The sequence below is a fragment of the Rhinatrema bivittatum genome, chromosome 11, assembly GCF_901001135.1.
Source record: "Rhinatrema bivittatum chromosome 11, aRhiBiv1.1, whole genome shotgun sequence".
In the NCBI taxonomy this organism is placed as follows: domain Eukaryota; kingdom Metazoa; phylum Chordata; class Amphibia; order Gymnophiona; family Rhinatrematidae; genus Rhinatrema; species Rhinatrema bivittatum.
In genome coordinates, this window is record NC_042625.1 from 52,831,516 (window position 1) to 52,849,873 (window position 18,358).

Here is an 18,358-nt window from a genome sequence, read left to right on the forward strand (position 1 = left end):
GACTTTTTTTTTTTTTTTTTTTTAAATAAAACTTTATGAAGAGACTGCTATTTCTGGCTACAAAAATGCCAGAGGATACAAAAAACTGCTCAAAGTACCCTGGCAACAAAAAGCCAGAGGAAAAACAAAACAAAATCTTGTATCCCGAGCCTGCAGCCACCTTAGCAGCCACGTGAAGGGGAGGGATCTGGACCACTAGATTTACACCCCATGGGCGCAAGGACCAAGATACACAAGGGTCACCAATCCTCCAATTGTCCACCTCAACCGGACAGGGAAGGACCCACTAGGACCCAAAACTCTAAAAATATCGTAAACACTGCAGAGCTGCAGGTCCACCCATCTCCCATCTGCTAGAGACAGAGAAGTAATGAGGCGCTGCAGGTGGCACATGAGTTTAGATGGCAGTGTCAGTAAAACTTTCTCTGTCTCCATCTGCTGGTAAGGAGGCAAAACTCAGGAGTCTGGACTGATCTGGGTATGTAGAGGGAAAACAATCAATCAATTGCCATTAAAAACTCAAAGAAACACAAGAAAATTAATCAAAGCCATTCTGTATCATTGTAAAAGAGCACAAAAGCTAAAGAGAAGGCAGAGGGGAATGCTCTCTCCAGCTGTAACTCTCCTTCAGCTTGGAAAGGTGAGCAATTAAATCCAAAATACACATCAGCAGGAAAGGGTAGGTTTCCCTCTGTCCCACACACGGTGAGTTACATCATCGTGAATTACAACAACAAGCATCATTAAAAGAAAACACAACGACACCTGCAGAGACTGCTGCATGTTAGGGGAGGTGCAGATCCCACAGGAGACACTCACTTGTAGAAATCTTCATAGAATCTTCCTTCATGATCCTGACGAATGGAAGCTCGATGAACCTCTGGAAACTCCTCTGGAAAGCGGGGACAACAAGGTGAAGACAGGCCCCTCCTCCCTGCCCACACCATCCCCATTCTGCCCCGCCTAGCCCATCCTTCCCCATATACGATCCTCCTTTCCACACACACACACACACACACACACTCATGTCTTCCCTATCTGTTGCACAGTAATACAGATTGTTAGTAGACAACAGCACAGAGAGACCAATTGGTTCCTCCAGTTATTACTGTCCGCACTGCCAAGAATATATCCCAGCTGCCACGCCATACTCAAGACAGCTTTTCTCATCTTCATCTACTGTACGCCACCCTCCTGGGTAGCTGAGCTTAGCAGATCTCTTTGTTCCCCTCCCCTGTCCAAATCACAAGGGCAGGCACCAACACCTAGGAGGCCGTGCTCGCTTGTTTGCTGTCCTGTGTGAACAATTATTGTGCTGCTCCCTTCTTGTTCTGTTTTGGGGGGTTTTTTGTTTTGTTTTTTTAAATACTTAGGGGCTGATATTCAGAAGAAGCTGAGCTCTTAAATTTAGGCCTCTAAATTAGGTTCCTAAGTTTTCAGCTGAAAATTCACATACATTTAATATCCTAAAAAGTTAGGGCTGCTATTTATTTGCTTAGATTTAGGATCCTAAATTAGATGCCCAGTTCTAAAAATCCCTGCTAAGCTCTTAACTTTGTTTCCCCGCCCTAACTCCGCCCTTGTAGCCTCCCAATTTTTAGGATCCTAATGAAATAAGGAGCCAATTTAAGAGCCTAACTCCAAAAGTTAAGAGCCTAAACTCTCTGAAAATTGGCCCCTTAATTTCTATTGTTTTTCCAATAACCAACACAATATACAGTCTCTGTCTGTCTCAGTTTCTCTCTCTTCCTGTCTCATATGCTTTTCCTCTCAGTCTCATTCACTGTCCCTTGACCCCTTCCCTCTCTCTGCTGATGCAAACTTTAAAAAACTTTATCCACACTCCATTCCCTGCCTTGCCTGCCAGTATGTAAAAATGGCACCAGCCACAGGTCCAGCCAGCACCATTTTTTAATTTCAGCTAACTGGCCAGTGTGCCCGAGGATCATTCCTACCTCATTTTGGAAGAAGGGTTTGGGGGTGGTGGGATGTCAGATTTAACATTTTTGAATTGATGGAGATGGACAGCATCTTCTGGCTCTCTGACTCTACTTGAACAGTCCCCTGGGTGTGCCCTCCTGTGCAATTGCTCGGTTTGCATACCCAGTAGTGCTGGGCCTAACAACACTAGCATGGCTATTAGCCGAACATCTGGGCTCCCAACTTTCTATGGGTGTCTTTCGATGGTGCCCTGTCACGCCAGTCCAGTCAACACAAGGAGCGCATTAACTGCCAAAGAGAGATGAGCAACTGTGTTTCCATTGGGTCTTCTAGTTTATTACTATATTTCTAGCCTGTCAAATAGAGTAGGCAACTTATTAATTCTTCCACTCTCTCTTCACTCTTTTGTATCTAAGGTTACTCTACTTATCCCAGACCTTCTCAAAGTCGGTATATGGCAGGGGGACCAACTCTGTCCTCGAGAGCTACAAACAGGCCTGGTTTTCAGGATCTCCACAATGAATATGCATGCGATATATTTGCATACAAAGAAAGCAGAGCAAGCACATCTATCGCATGCATATTCATTGTGGAGATCCTGAAAACCTGGTCTGTTTGTGGCTCTTGAAGACTGGAGCTGGCCACCCCTGGGGTATATAAAGAGGAGGATTTTATTTATTTCTATCCCACTAATTCCAGTTTTGTCCATAGTGAGTAACAAGGAATAATCACCATGAAACAACATACACCTATACACCCCACACAGCATCCGTCAGCTCACCTTCCCTGCACAAATCCTACTCATCTCATCCCTATGCTTCCCAGACTTGTCACCCTGCAGCCTGCGAGGGAGATCCAGCTCATCCCTCCCCTCTGCTGCACAAGGATTCCACGCTAAATGCTAAGGTAACGTCACTGCAAAGCAAAAATCACCCTGGGGCCTGGGGCATCCTCAGCAGCATCACGGAGCAGACCAGAAAAGGAAGGTACAGATGTACCGGTACAGGCAAGGGGTGGCAGGCAGAGTGAGGGGGCGCAGCACACATCTTACCTATGCACTTAGCTTCATAGAAGGTTCTAGAAAAGAGAACGACGGTCACTTCATGACTGCAGTTCTTCTCCTGACAGAGAGAAGAGAAACTATCAGTACATTGCAAACCCTGCAGTGTACAAGCTGTTGTCCTGCTGCACTGACGAGAAATAGAGAAAGCAATCTGGGGTAGGACAGGATGGGGGCGGCTGAGCTGAGAGCATGAGTATGGGGTAGAGAGGAGGAGAGACTGTGCCTGGGTGCACTGGGGGAATCGTGGGCATGGTAAAAGAGTGAGAGGGACAGAGAGAGTCAGGGAAAGGGAAGACCAGCCCCACACCTCCCCCTGTCTTAGAGACATAGTGGGCAGTGCTCAGCAGGTCCTCCCCTCCCCAGGTCTGGTTATTATCTCCAATGGCACTAGAGAGCAGGTCAGGCCAAGACACAGAGGGGTAGCCCCACTCACCACAGACAGACTGAAGACATCGTAGGAGTCCTACCTTCCATTTGCTGAAGAGATCCGCCAGGAAGCCATTTACTGCCTTCTCAAAGTACAGGTCTCCTGCAAAGAGCAGAGCTGTCAGGGGCCTGCTGCAGGCACAACACTCCATGCTGGCAGCAGGCCACAAAACATTCCTACCCAAACACAGCCGTTCCCACAAGACACGGACCTTCAGTGTGGGAGAAGGGGAAAAAAAGAGTGGAGAGAAAGTGTGGCCGGTGTACGGTGGGGAATTCATCTGTAAGGAGTAGGGAGAGAGTTAGTGTGGCACGCTGAGGAAAGTGTGAGCAAGTGAGAGAGAGAAAGAGGAGACAGCATGCATGGAAGGATGGGTGGCAGCTGACATCACACTGGGGGGGGGGGGGGCGGGGATAGACACAGATGAGTTCAGGGAGAGAGATGGGGATGAGTGAAGGAGGAGAGAAGGGTGGGAGAGAGTGAAGCTGAAAAGAGCACGGGGGGGGAGGAGGAATGAGGCTAGGGGGGCATTGGGGCAGGATGAAGGTGCATGGTGTCACAGCCTTCAAAAGTGTCAGGAACAAAAAAGTACTGAGCCAACCGGCCACTGCTTCTGCACCTACCATAAATGTCAAAATCCCACATCTCACAGCTCATCTGGATAAAGATGTACACCATGGCGGACGTTGAGCGGAAAACCACCTGAGGGAGGGGGAAGAGCCTGGTTATATGGAGGAGGACTCCAGATATACAATTTATATAGCCATCCCTCCCCCCCTCCACTTACCCGGCTGTGCTCACTGATGTAACCACAGGTCACCTTCTCACTCCTCACCCACAGTTCTCCCACCTGTGCCCTGCAAAGAGAGAGCGGCTCCTCAGTCTTACAGCGCCTAACCCTATCGTGGGCTCAAAGCCTCTGCTGGGAGCTCGGGTGTGGTGGAGTGAGATAGAGGATGGAGAGCAAAAATAAACAGTCAAAGACAGGAACAGACAGGGGAGAGAGAGAAAAATAGCAGCAGATGGAGGGAGGAGGCGGGGAGGGGCAAAGCAAAGGTGAGAATGGGATTTTCAAAATCCCTCAAATTCAGGAACAGGGTGATCTACACTGCATCTCCCCATCTCAGAGCGCGCCACATAAAATAATGCAGCAGGGCCAGGACTGGGCACTGCTCTGCCGGGCCTAGTTTCCTATCCTTCACAGCTAGCAGACTCTGAGACAATGCAGGGTTTGACACTTAAAATACAAGCACATAAAGTTCAGTGCTTGGGTGTCAACCCCAGCTCCTGAATTGCCTGCTACCAGGGGGGATAGTCTCCCTGAGACCTGCCTACCCCCTGGGAGGCTGGATCCGCTGTACTTCTTGATCTGAAAAAAAACTCTCCTTTGTCGGGTTTGTTTTTTTTTTGGTAAAAACTTTAGTCTCTCTTCTATCACTGATGTATATTTCCTCCTTTTTTTTTCTTTAAGATTAGCCTACATCTAAGAAAAAAATAATGCAGACCACAGGTTTTGCACCACCTCCATCTGCTGGAGACAGAGAAATACTGAGGAGATGCAGGTAGCACACCAGGTTAAGAGGAGGTGCTTTACAAGTTTTTCTCTGTCTCCATCTGCTGGAAGGAAGGCAAAACCCAGCAGTCTGGAATGATCCGGGTACATACAGGGAATGATAAGAATTCAGATCCTGACTTTTGCGCAGAAAAGATAGGTTCTGAATTGAGGAAGGGCAAAACGCTTTTTGTAGGTTTCTGTGAACAAGCGGGTGGGCTTAAGAGAGCTATCTCTAGGATTTAAGAATTGTTAAATGGAGAACCTTTCCCAAAAATGGATTATCAGCGAGCCTGGGAGGCAGATTTGGGAGAGATCTTGGAGGATAGTGAATGGGATCGGTGCTTCCTGGCTACGAGTAGGGCATCTGTCTCAGCTCTAAAAGAAGAAAACCGCTTCGATCTACCTCCATTGTAGAAGGGGTACATAAAAGATTTTAAATAAATAATTAATAAGACGGAAATAAACTGTTATATAGGTGGTACCTGACGCCAGTTAGAGTAAATAAATGTCCCTTCTACAGATGATAAGTGCTGGAAAAGATGTGGCTCAGCGGGATCCTTTTTCCACCTGTGCTGGGAGTGTGTAGAGGTGGGCAAATTGTGGACTGGGGGTGTTGAGCCTGGTGAACGATGTGCTTGGGATCTCGGTTCCTAAGGACCCCAAACTATGTCTGCTGACCAGACCCGCTGAGGTGGGGAATGACAGCCAGCAACATCTAAAGATGCAAATATTTATAGCAACCAGGTGAGAAATTGCCTATTGGTGGCACAAGCAAACAGTGCCATCTGTGGCAGAAGTTTCAACTAGGACTGAGAGCTATATGGTCAACTCACAGCCATATGAAATGATAAATTAGACAGCTTTGAGAAGATCTGGAGACCATGCATACAGAAGGATAAATAGTGGGAGTGGAGCAGGCGGGGGGTTATAGATCTAATTGAAGGAGAATAGCAAGGTATTTCGACTGAGGGGTTTGGTTGGGAGAAGGGGTAAAAAACTTTGAAAGGGGCAGTTTATGGGATATATTTTTGCTTGTTACCAGCCAATGTCATTGTTCCTTGACTTGCTGATTTATGAAATTGTGGTGTATTCATTTTGAAAGAATTTGATTGATATGTTTGAGATTATGCCATATTTTTTTGTTTAATACACTGGTATACTGTTACCACTCAACTGCTAATAAAAATTGAATTATTAAAAAAAAATAAATTTCAGATTCTGTTGCATAAAATGCTCTCGTTGCATTAATGGGTTAAAATAGAGTTGGATTTTGGAGAGATGGGCTTCTCTGCCTCTCTCACTATTAGGACAAGTCAATGTTATAAAGAGGAGTCTTCTAAGTTTCTGCATGGAAATTGCTGAGGTGGTGTGGCCTGATAAAAATCCAAAAGATTAATTTTTGGAGAAAGGAGCGAGCATACAAAAGGGTCTCCAACCCCCACCTCATCCACCTCGACCAGATAGGGAAAGATTCACTAGGACCCAAAATACCCCCAGGCTCCTGACTGTGGATGAATGCACACCATCTACCATTTGCTGGAGACAGAGAAATACTGAGGAACTGCAACTGGCACGCGTGATTATGTAGCAGTGTCAGTAAAACTTTCTCTGTCTCCATCTGCTGGCAGTGAGGCAAAACCCATGAGTCTGGACTGATCTAGGTACGTACAAGGAACTGGGTGTTGAAACTGTATCCTTACTGTATACAAAAAGGTAGATGCATTTTGTTTTCTGCTATTATTGTTTGTTATAAAATGGTTAACCTCAATAAAGAAATGTCTTAATTAAAAAACATTTCTGGGCTGTTGCAGGGAGGTGGGAAAATCCATCAGTACAAAGCAGGGACACCTACTAAGCTTCCTATTCTGCGTCATTGGTCTATCTTAGCTTGACAAATGGCACAGTTCCACTCTGCAGCTGTGCTCACTGCCTGGCAATTAACTAAAAAGTTATTCAGATATCCAGGATGGCACAGAGACATTCCAAAGCGGAGTCAGTTATCCAGCTAACTTAGCTGAATCAACACCAATTTTCAGCATTATTCGACAAAGTTATGCCACATAACTTTAGGACTATAGGAAAGTCGGATATATTTATCCAGCTAACTAACTTAGATGGGTATATTTAGGGGTGAAATTGCGCTGCTGAATATCTGGTAGGAATCAACCAACTAAGCTGGACACCCCACAGCTGAATATTGGCTTCAATTATTACATAAGAGGATACAACATGGTCAATACTCACCGGATACCGGCAAAGTCCACCTTCTGTGTGATGTAGGCACATGTGCTGACCTGACAGAGAAAGAGATGGTGTTCAGAGAGCATCTAATGCTAGGCCCCCCTCAGCCCTATTAATCCAGAAAAGCAGAGACAGCCTTACCAGATTCTTCTTCAGTCGCCACATATCCCCACGCCCAATGTACTGGTCCTTAAAGGTCAGCTCTACTAGATCAAGGGTCACTTCCTGAAAAAGGAGGGCAAAATGAGGAATGCTCCCTCAAATTTTCTGTGGCTGTGGGCAGAAGATAGTTCCTCTGGGGAATATATTCAACAGCCATTTAGATGGATAACTGAAAAGCTATCCATCTAAATGACTAACCAGCAATATTGAAAGCCATATGCAGCTAAAATTCTAGCCACATAAAAGAAAACTGGTTCTTACCTGCTAATTTTCGTTCCTGTAATACCACAGATCAGTCCAGACAATTGGGTTTTATTCATCCCCACCAGCAGATGGAGGCAGAGAACAAAACTTTGGGCACTGCCACATATACGAGAGTGCCACCTGCAGTCCCTCAGTATTAACCGATACCCAAGCCAAGATAATTAAATTAGAGGGCGAAAGAGGCCCCTAAGATGGATACTCCTGACAAACTGGATAACCAATTTAGACAAAAAAACATTAAACTGCAAAAAACCTGTTATAAATCTTAACCAACTATGGAATCTCTGCTTTGAAAGCAAAATCCAGCAGTAGAACAAGCAGTCTTTTGGCATAGATCCCCAGGGTAGGTCTCTGGACTGATCTGTGCTATTACAGGAACGAAAATTAGCAGGTAAGAAACCAATTTTCCTTTCCTGAACATACCCAGATCAGTCCAGACTCCTGGGATGTACCAAAGCCCTCCTATACTGGGCGGGACCCCGAAAGACCTGCTCAAAGAACACTCTCCCCAAAAGGAGCCAGCTCCAGGGCCCACACATCCAAAACGGTAATGTTTTGTGAAAGTGTGAAGCGAAGACCACACCACGGCCCTACATATCTCCTGGGGAGACACCATCTGACACTCAGTCCAAGACGCTGCCTGAGTTTGTCGAGTGGGCCGTAAGCCCTACTGGAACTGCCCGGCCCACAGAAACATAAGCAGCGGATATAGTCTCCTTCAACCAGCGAGACAAAGAGGACTTTAACGCCTTCTCTCCCTTTTTGGCTCCCCCAAAAAGGACGAATAAATGATCAGAGCAACGGAAAGAATTGGCGACCTTCAAGTATGTCAACAAAATGCGTCGCACATCCAAAAAATGGAGTTCCCTTCCCATCGAGGAATCCAGAGCCCAAGCCGGAAACCCGGGTAACTCCACTGTCTGGTTCACATGAAAAACAGATACCACCTTAGGAAGAAACGAAGGCACCGTCCGCAAAGACGAAATCTGGAGAAACGGATCATGGCAAGAAAGCGCCTGCAATTCCGAAATCCTCCTAGCCGAGCAACTAGCTACCAAAAAGACAGTCTTCAGGGTAAGGATCTTCAGCAACGTTCGACCCAGTGGCTCGAAAGGTTACTCGCAAAGGGCCTGTAATACCAGATTGAGATTCCAGTCCAGACAAATGCTGTGCAGAGATGCTTAACTCCCCGAAGAAAACGCACTAAATCTGGATGGGAAGCCAGAACCTTCCCCTGTACTTTCCCTCTCAGACAACCTAAGGCCGAAACCTGGACTCGAAGAGAACTATGGGCCAACCCTTTTGATAAGCCCAACTGCAAAAAGGACAAAATATACGGGATGAAAACCTTAAGAGGATCCAACCCCTGTTGTCCACACCAGGTCTCAAAAACCTTCCAGACTTGAACTAGGCCAAGGAGGTAGAAGGGCGCCGCGCCTGAAGAAGGGTAACAATCATTGGTTCGGAATACCCCCTCACATGCAATCGCCGCCTCTCAAAAGCCAGGTCGCTAGACAGAAGCAATCCTCCTGATCCGAAAATATGGGACCCTGATGTAGTAGGTCCTGCAAGTGGGTCAGGCATGGCAGTCTGTCCATGGACGACGAGGCCACTCTGGCGCCACAAGTACTACTGACCCCGGATGACCTTCTATTCTTCTGAGAATCCTCGCTATGACAGGCCACGGAGGAAAGACATACACAGGAGGATACCGGTCGGCCACGGGCATAGTAGGGCATCGAGCCCCACCGCCCCTGACTCCCTCCGGCGGCTGAAGAACCTCTCTATCTTGGCATTGAGACTCGTCGCCATGAGATCCAACTGAGGAGTCCCCCACCGATCACAGAGGAGACCCCAGGCTTCCGGGGACAGCTCCCACTCACCCGGATACAACTGCTGACGGCTGAGATAATCCGCCTGGATGTTGTCCACTCCTGTGATGTGCGAGGTGGCGATCCCTTCGAGGTGAAGCTCTGCCCACGCGAATAACAGCTGAGCCTCTTGAGCTACCGTGGGACTCTTGGTTCCCCCCTGGCAATAGATGTAAGCTACCGTGGTCGAGTTGTCCGAGAAAACCCGCACCATATGAGCGTGGACCAAGGGTAGGAACGCCACTAGGGCTCTGCGCACCACCCTCGTCTCCAGCCGATTGATGGACCACGCCTGCTCCGATGTCGACTAGAAACCCTGAGTGGACTTGCCCAGACAGACCGCTCCCCAGCCCCGAAGACTGGCGTCCGCAGTGACCACCACCCAATTCGGGACCTTGAGGGGCATTCCTTTCTCTAGATTGCTCCGCATCATCCACCAGGCCAGACTGGACCTGGCCGACTCCGGCAGAGATAGGGACAGAAAGTATTGCTGCGATCGAGGACTCCAGCGGGACAACACCACTCTCTGCAGAGGCCTCATATGAGCAAAAGTCCAAGGCACCAGTTCCAACGCGGACGCCATCGATCCCAGGACCTGTAAATTATCCCAGACCTTTGGCAGCGGCAGACAAAGCGGATGAGCTATTTGTCCCTGAATCTTGTTCACTCTGTCGTCCGTAAGAAACACTCTGCCCTGCTGGGTGTCGAAGCAGGCTCCCAAGGACTCGAGAAAACGAGAGGGCACCAGATGACTCTTCTGGAAATTGATGATCCAGCCCAGAGACTCCAGGAGCGACCTCACTCGGTCTACGAACCACACACACTCCTCCTGTGACCTTCACCCTGATCAGCCAGTCATCCAGATAAGGGTGCACCAAAATTTCCTTCTGTCGCAGGGCCGCAGCCACTACCACCATCACCTTCATGAAAGTTCAAGGGGCGGTGGCAAGACCGAAGGGAAGGGCCCGAAATTGGAAGTGCTGCCCCAGGACCATGAACCTGAGGAACTTCTGGTGTTCCTGCTGAATGGGAATATGAAGATAAGCCTCGGTGAGGTCCAGGGAGGCCAAAAATTCTCTTTTTCGGACCGCTGCAATTACGGTGCATAACGTCTCCATCCGAAAGCGCGGCACCTTCAAACTCTGGTTGATCTTCTGCAGGTCTAAGATGGGCCGAAAGGTGCCCTCCTTTTTTGGTACCACGAAATAGATGGAGTATCTGCCTCGTGCCTGTTCGGAGACCGGTACCGGCATCACTGCCTCCAAACTTAATAACCGCTGAAGCGTCTCCTGGACAGCTGCCCGCTTGCTTTGGGAAAGACAGCTCGACTCCAGAAAAACCGACCGTAGAGAACAAGAAAATTCTAAGGCGTAACTTTCCCTGATCACACCCAGCACCCACTGGTCGGAGGTAATCTTGGTCCACCCCCCCCCCTAAAATCGGGCCAGCCTGCTCCCGATCACCAGGGACGAGGAGTGGTCCTGCCGGATCTCATTGGGAGGAGTTAATGCCACCCGCTCCCTGGGTGGATCGACCTCTAGATGCTCTTTCAGACCCCTGAAAGGACTGCTGTCTATGCGAGGACTGTCGCAGAGCCGAGGACCCTGAGGGCCTAGCAGGACGAAACAGCCTCGACTCCCGAAAACGAGGCCGAGAGGAGAAAGGCTTCCAGACAGACTTCCTATCCTCCGGCAGTCTATTGCCCTTCGTCTCCCCTAAAGACTTCATAAGACGGTCGAGGTCCTCACCAAACAACAACTTGCCCTGAAAAGGCAGATTACACAGATGCGATTTCGATGAAAGATCCACCGACCAATTACGCAGCCACAAGTGACATCTGGCTGCCACCACTGATACCACACCGCGTACAGTGGTCCTTACTAGGTCATATAAGGCATTGGCTCCATAGGCAACTCCCGCTTCCAGGCAGGCCACCTGGGTTGGGGAAAGAGTCCCGGAGGCCGTCTGCTCCTGCGGCTTCTGGATCCAACACAAACAGGCCCGCTGCATCAGACTGGCACAGACCGCTGCCCGCAGGCCCAGACCCAGAATCTCAAAAGCCCGCTTGAGGTGCACTTCCAGCTTCCGATCCTGAACATCATTCAGAGCGGAGGCTCCAGCAACCGGGATGTGGTCTTTTTGGTGACCGCCGAAACCGCCGCATCCACCTTCAGAACCTTGAGGACATCTAAATGCTCCTGCAACAGCGGATAAAGCTTTGACATGGGTCTGCCTACTCGCAGCCCCGAGTTCGGGGAGACCCACTCATGGTTAATCAGCTTCTGGATCTTCTTTGGAATGGGGAAGGCGCTGGGAGGTCTCTGTAGGCCATCCAGCACCAGATTAACTCCTTCGGCATCAGAGTCCTCCAGACTGAGCTTGACCCCCAATTCTTCCAACACCTGGGGGATAAGCAGGCAAAGCTCCTCTCTCTTAAAAGAGACTGATCACTCGTGGACTGCAGGTGGCACTCTCGTATATGTGGAAGTGCCCAAAGTTTTGTTCTCTACCTCCATCTGCTGGTGGGGATGAATAAAACCCAATTGTCTGGGCTGATCTGGGTATGTTCAGGAATGAGTTATAGGATTTAGCAGCATAAGTCAGGGGCATTCCTGGGGTAGGCAGGAGGCATTTCCAGAAGGAGCAGAGTTAACAGCTTAACTTATGCGGCTAACTGCTGCCGACGTGTCCTAAAGTTACCGCATAAACAAATGTGGCTCAGCAGCGCTGAATGTGCGCTGCTAGTTAGCCGGATAGATTTATCTGGCTAACTAGCCAAGCTGCTCAGCAGCTAAATATTGGCCCCATAGTGTACAAATGTGTGTGCAGTGTTCCATATTCCTTCTCTTGAGCATACTGGGTTTTCCTGTGTGCATTCACAGCTTACAGGGAGCACTTATGGTGAGCAATCTCCCCTCCAATTTCTGAATGGCTACATATGCAAAAATGTTCTTTTGTGCAACATTTTAAGTGCAGAGTTCAAATTTGTGCGCTACGAGCCAGTGTAATGGAAATATCGGGATTTCTTGTGCGTGCTGTTTTTGCTGTGCACGTGCATAGCTTAGAGAGAACAGTGCTAGTGAGCCATAATACAGCCCCCGAGCCCAGAACTGCCCCAACCAACAGCAGCTCTTGGGGAGAAGCACAGGGCCTGAAAAACAGCATTAAGGAACACTGTATTATTTATTTATTCATTCTGTTCTGCTACTCCCAATTTTCAGAAGACTTTCAGCTAGTATGCAAGATATTTTAGAAGGACGAAGAACATTCCTACATAGCATCTGTATAGCTTTCTATACCGTTGTGGAGAGAACAATGTCTCTATCTCTATGGTTTACAGAATAACAGTAAAAAAACAATAGTTGATAAAATATCACAGTTTAGAATAAAAATTACATTAAAACAATCAATTAAAAAGTGTAGATAAAACTAAATAAAATGCAATTACTTAAAAGAAAAAGCATAAAAGAAGGAGTAAAAAGAATGAAAAAAAATAAAAATAAAAATCAGGTTTATAACTCTCCGTCTTGGATTCAGGCTGCATCTTGTGGATTACTCGTGTAGTTATTGATAAAGGGACTGCAACAGAGAAAGGGACTGCAACAGAGAAAGAAAGAATAAACAAATCCCTTCATTACTTATTTGCTGACAACTCAGCAGTAAACCTCATATCTCCTGACAGCAAGAGCGAGAATTCCCACCAGCAAGAAGCAGGCCAGCCACTACAAAGAGAGAGTGAGGCTCCCACCGAACGAGGAGCAGGCCAGCCAGCAGGTGAGGAGAAGGCCAACCAGCATATTGAGCACAAGAGCCCTGCCAGGCAAGGGACAAGCACAGAAAGAGAGAGAGTGAGGGTCTTGCTGGACAAGGGCCAGGCCAGCTGGCAGAGAGAGAGCAAATTATTGCTACAAGAAAATTGAAAGCACATAAAAAACTCAAGGGTTGGAGGTGAATTCTCTCAATACAGGAGAGGCCTAACTCCAGCTCTATATTCCAGGATTCTGATTAAAAGAGAGGAGACCAAAGTCTTTCTAAAAATGACCCATGTTCTGAATCCTGGCCTTGCGAGAGACAGCAAGGTCCTTTCCTCAGAAGGATGGAGCTGATCAGGAGACAGCAGCCAAAACAGAAGAATAAGGGATGACTCATGGTCTGCATCAACTGCCCCTAGGCAGGAACAAGGAACTCACCTTTGGGTCGACCACGTTAACATGAACATCGTGGTATGGTCGAAGCCGGAAGACCTGAGCCACAGTCTGATCCACGCTAATGGTTTCTAAAATTAGTCAAAGAAACAGGAAAATCAAAGGCCATGATCATGGGATGAGTTCCTTCTATTTACACAAACTCAAGAAGGGAGAGGGGGAGGGTGCCGCCAACCTAAAGTGGTCCTCCTCTAGGAGGTACATCATTGACTGACTGTCTGCAGGTTTTTCTTACTCTGGATCACAACACTCACTCACTCAAACACAGACCCAGCACGGCCCTTATGTTCTTATGTATAGGATGCAGGGCTCCATGCACCACTGATCTGACCCAGCACGGCACTGTTTATGTTCTTATGTACAGGATGCTGGGCTTCATGCACCATTGGTTTGATCTAGCATGGCACTTCTTATGTTCTTATGTACAGGATGCTGGGCTCAATGCACCATTGGTCTGACCCAGTGCAGCTCTTCTTATGTTCTTATGCACAGGATGCAGGGCTCCATGAAGGATTGGTCTGACCCAGCACAGCACTTCTTATGTTCTTATGCACAGGATGCAGGGCTCCATGCACCATTGGTCTGACCCAGCACGGCACTTCTTATGTTCTTATGTAAAGGATGCAGGGCTCCTTGCACCATTGGTCTGACCCAGCACAGCACTTCTTATGTTCTTATGCACAGGATGCAGGGCTCCATTCACCATTGGTCTGACCCAGCACAGCACTTCTTATGTTCTTATGCACAGGATGCAGGGCTCCATGCAGGATTGGTCTGACCCAGCACAGCACTTCTTATGTTCTTATGCACAGGATGCAGGGCTCCATGCACCATTGGTCTGACCCAGCACGGCACTTCTTATGTTCTTATGTAAAGGATGCAGGGCTCCTTGCACCATTGGTCTGACCCAGCACAGCACTTCTTATGTTCTTATGCACAGGATGCAGGGCTCCATTCACCATTGGTCTGACCCAGCACAGCACTTCTTATGTTCTTATGTACAGGATGCAGGGCTCCATGCACCATTGGTCTGACCCAGCGCGGCACTGCTTATGTTCTTATGTACAGGATGCAGGGCTCCATGCACCATTGGTCTGACCCAGCATGGCACTTCTTATGTTCTTATGTACAGGATGCAGGGCTCCATGCACCATTGGTCTGACCCAGCATGGCACTTCTTATGTTCTTAAGAATCTGGGAATAATCTTTGTTGTTTCTTTTCTCTTCTAATGCATTCCTTATTGCCTAATGCATTATTTTGATGCACAAACTGTTATGCCTTTTAAAGCTATTTTGAATTGAAATATGAGAGAAAGGGAAATGACAAATGGGCAGAGTGAGAGAAGTGGGAGGATAAGGACAGACACATTCAGATGTTTGTACCTTTCTGTAAATCTTCCTTCAACGATTTCACCTGCAGAAGCAGAGGGCTGGAAGAGTAGAAAGACAGCTGGTTAAAGCACGGTGACACTCCTCTCCTTCTCAACCACACTGCACAGAAAAACAAATCTAAAAAAGGCATTCAGAAAACATGTAAGAAAGCAACGTCTGCAGGCCAAAAGGTTCTTATGCCAAAGCAACTCCCATCATAGAGGTAATGGAGAAATCTTGTAGGGTGTGGGCTCAACAGCTCTCAGCACAGCTCAGGCACATGGGAGACAGGCGGATGAAGAATCAGAGCACCAGAAGTTCTCCATTCCCTGGATTCCACTGACAAAATCCAAGAAAGTGCCTGCAACAGCCACTGAGGCAGCATCCTCTTCCTCAAACCCACTTTAATGCACTCTCCTCTCTTCCCTGCACAATACCAAGGTGGGAGAAGATAAAAGCTCCTGCAAAAAACTCACCTGTACTCATCATTGGGATGTGCAATCTCCACAATGTCTCCCAGCTTAATGTGAGGAAACAGCTTGGGGTTCACTACCAGCTCATCATCTGCAAAACAGCCACAAATTCCCATAAGGCAACACATTTTAGATACCCCCAGAAAAATCCAATATCCCCTTCAGCAAACCAACTCCTTTTCTCCGGGAAATCAGATATGCTTTTCAGCTTGGAGTGCCCCACCCCCAAAGAAATGTAGGTATCTCCTTCCCCCAGGGAAAACAGGCACACACCCCAGCTGTGAACCCCTCTCCCATCATGGAAAACCAAGCACCCCCTACAACTGTGATCCCTTCTCCTATTGCAGAACACCAGATACCCCCCTCCAGCTATGATCCCCTCCCCCAAAGCAGAGAACCAGGCACCGCGTACAGCTGTGACCCTCTCCCATAACTCAGAAACCAGGTACCCCCCCCCCCCACAGCTGGGATCCCCTCTCCCAAAGCAGAGAACCAGGCACCCCCTACAGCTAGGATCCCCTTTCCCAAAGCAGAGAACCAGGCACCCCCTACAGCTAGGATCCCCTTTCCCAAAGCAGAGAACCAGGCACCCCCTACAGTTAGGATCCCCTTTCCCAAAGCAGAGAACCAGGCACCCCCTACAGCTGGGATCCCCTCTCCCAAAGCAGAGAGCCAGGCACCCCCTACAGCTGGGATCCCCTTTCCCAAAGCAGAGAACCAGGCACCCCCTACAGCTGGGATCCCCTTTCCCAAAGCAGAGAACCAGGCACCCCTTACAGCTGGGATCCCCTCTCCCAAAGCAGAGAACCAGGCACCCCCTACAGCTGGGATCCCCTCTCCCAAAGCAGAGAGCCAGGCACCCCCTACAGCTGGGATCCCCTTTCCCAAAGCAGAGAACCAGGCGCCCCCTACAGCTGGGATCCCCTTTCCCAAAGCAGAGAGCCAGGCACCCCTTACAGCTGGGATCCCCTCTCCCAAAGCAGAGAACCAGGCACCCCCTACAGCTGGGATCCCCTTTCCCAAAGCAGAGAACCAGGCACCCCCTACAGCTGGGATCCCCTTTCCCAAAGCAGAGAGCCAGGCACCCCCTACAGCTGGGATCCCCTTTCCCAAAGCAGAGAACCAGGCACCCCTTACAGCTGGGATCCCCTCTCCCAAAGCAGAGAACCAGGCACCCCCTACAGCTGGGATCCCCTCTCCCAAAGCAGAGAACCAGGCACCCCCTCCAGCTGGGATCCCCTCTCCCAAAGCAGAGAACCAGGCACCCCCTCCAGCTGGGATCCCCTCTCCCAAAGCAGAGAACCAGGCACCCCCTCCAGCTGGGATCCCCTCTCCCAAAGCAGAGAGCCAGGCACCCCCTACAGCTGGGATCCCCTCTCCCAAAGCAGAGAGCCAGGCACCCCCTACAGCTGGGATCCCCTCTCCCAAAGCAGAGAGCCAGGCACCCCCTACAGCTGGGATCCCCTCTCCCAAAGCAGAGAACCAGGCACCCCTACAGCTGGGATCCCCTCTCCCAAAGCAGAGAACCAGGCACCCCCTACAGCTGGGATCCCCTCTCCCAAAGCAGAGAGCCAGGCACCCCCTACAGCTGGGATCCCCTCTCCCAAAGCAGAGAACCAGGCACCCCTTACAGCTGGGATCCCCTTTCCCAAAGCAGAGAACCAGGCACCCCTTACAGCTGGGATCCCCTCTCCCAAAGCAGAGAACCAGGCACCCCTACAGCTGGGATCCCCTTTCCCAAAGCAGAGAACCAGGCACCCCCCTACAGCTGGGATCCCCTCTCCCAAAGCAGAGAACCAGGCACCCCTTACAGCTGGGATCCCCTTTCCCAAAGCAGAGAACCAGGCACCCCTTACAGCTGGGATCCCCTCTCCCAAAGCAAAGAACCAGGCCCCCCCTACAGCTGGGATCCCCTTTCCCAAAGCAGAGAACCAGGCACCCCCTACAGCTGGGATCCCCTCTCCCAAAGCAGAGAACCAGGCACCCCTTACAGCTGGGATCCCCTTTCCCAAAGCAGAGAACCAGGCACCCCCTACAGCTGGGATCCCCTCTCCCAAAGCAGAGAACCAGGCACCCCCTACAGCTGGGATCCCCTCTCCCAAAGCAGAGAACCAGGCACCCCCTACAGCTGGGATCCCCTCTCCCAAAGCAGAGAGCCAGGCACCCCCTACAGCTGGGATCCCCTCTCCCAAAGCAGAGAGCCAGGCACCCTCTACAGCTGGGATCCCCTCTCCCAAAGCAGAGAACCAGGCACCCCCTACAGCTGGGATCCCCTTTCCCAAAGCAGAGAACCAGGCACCCCCTACAGCTGGGATCCCCTCTCCCAAAGCAGAGAACCAGGCACCCCTTACAGCTGGGATCCCCTCTCCCAAAGCAGAGAACCAGGCACCCCTTACAGCTGGGATCCCCTCTCCCAAAGCAAAGAACCAGGCACCCCCTACAGCTGGGATCCCCTTTCCCAAAGCAGAGAACTAGGCACCGCTAACAGCTGGAATCCCTTTTCCCAAAGCAGAGAACCAGGCACCCCCTACAGCTGTGACCTTCTCCCACCCCCAGAAACTAGGCACCCCCTCTTCTGTACATATTAGGAAAGTGTCTAAGGACAGCGGGAGATTACTTGGGCCTAAGAGGAAAGATAGAGAGGGAGCATACAACTGTCCGGATCCTGCACTTTTTAAGCTTTGCCATTTCCTCGTGTTTTTTTAAGGATTCCATCTCAACAGGGCTACAACTTACAGTCACTGGAAGTCTTCCCAGCCGCGGCAGTGACAGCCCTTGGCCAGTA

The 18,358-nt window shown here is 49.5% G+C and overlaps 1 protein-coding gene across 10 annotated transcripts in view; it reads right to left on the bottom strand.

Annotated features, from left to right (window-relative positions):
* Positions 1 to 18,358, bottom strand: part of DEPDC5 (DEP domain containing 5) — a 71,163-nt gene that overhangs the window by 42,670 nt on the left and 10,135 nt on the right. For 9 of the 10 annotated variants that reach the window (XR_003851923.1, XM_029571156.1, XM_029571155.1 and 6 more), the window contains exons 3-12: positions 15,577 to 15,664; positions 15,113 to 15,159; positions 13,715 to 13,800; positions 7,369 to 7,452; positions 7,231 to 7,280; positions 4,219 to 4,288; positions 4,055 to 4,133; positions 3,472 to 3,533; positions 2,993 to 3,062; positions 820 to 892 (exon numbers count right to left, since the gene is read on the bottom strand). Coding sequence is in view for 9 of the 10 variants with exons in the window: in XM_029571156.1 (XP_029427016.1) it covers positions 820 to 892; positions 2,993 to 3,062; positions 3,472 to 3,533; positions 4,055 to 4,133; positions 4,219 to 4,288; positions 7,231 to 7,280; positions 7,369 to 7,452; positions 13,715 to 13,800; positions 15,113 to 15,159; positions 15,577 to 15,664 (709 nt within the window). In the remaining variant the exon portion in view is untranslated. Of the gene's footprint in view, positions 1 to 819; positions 893 to 2,992; positions 3,063 to 3,471; positions 3,534 to 4,054; positions 4,134 to 4,218; positions 4,289 to 7,230; positions 7,281 to 7,368; positions 7,453 to 13,714; positions 13,801 to 15,112; positions 15,160 to 15,576; positions 15,665 to 18,358 lie in introns of those variants that run through there. The other variant, XM_029571161.1, reaches the window with a different exon arrangement.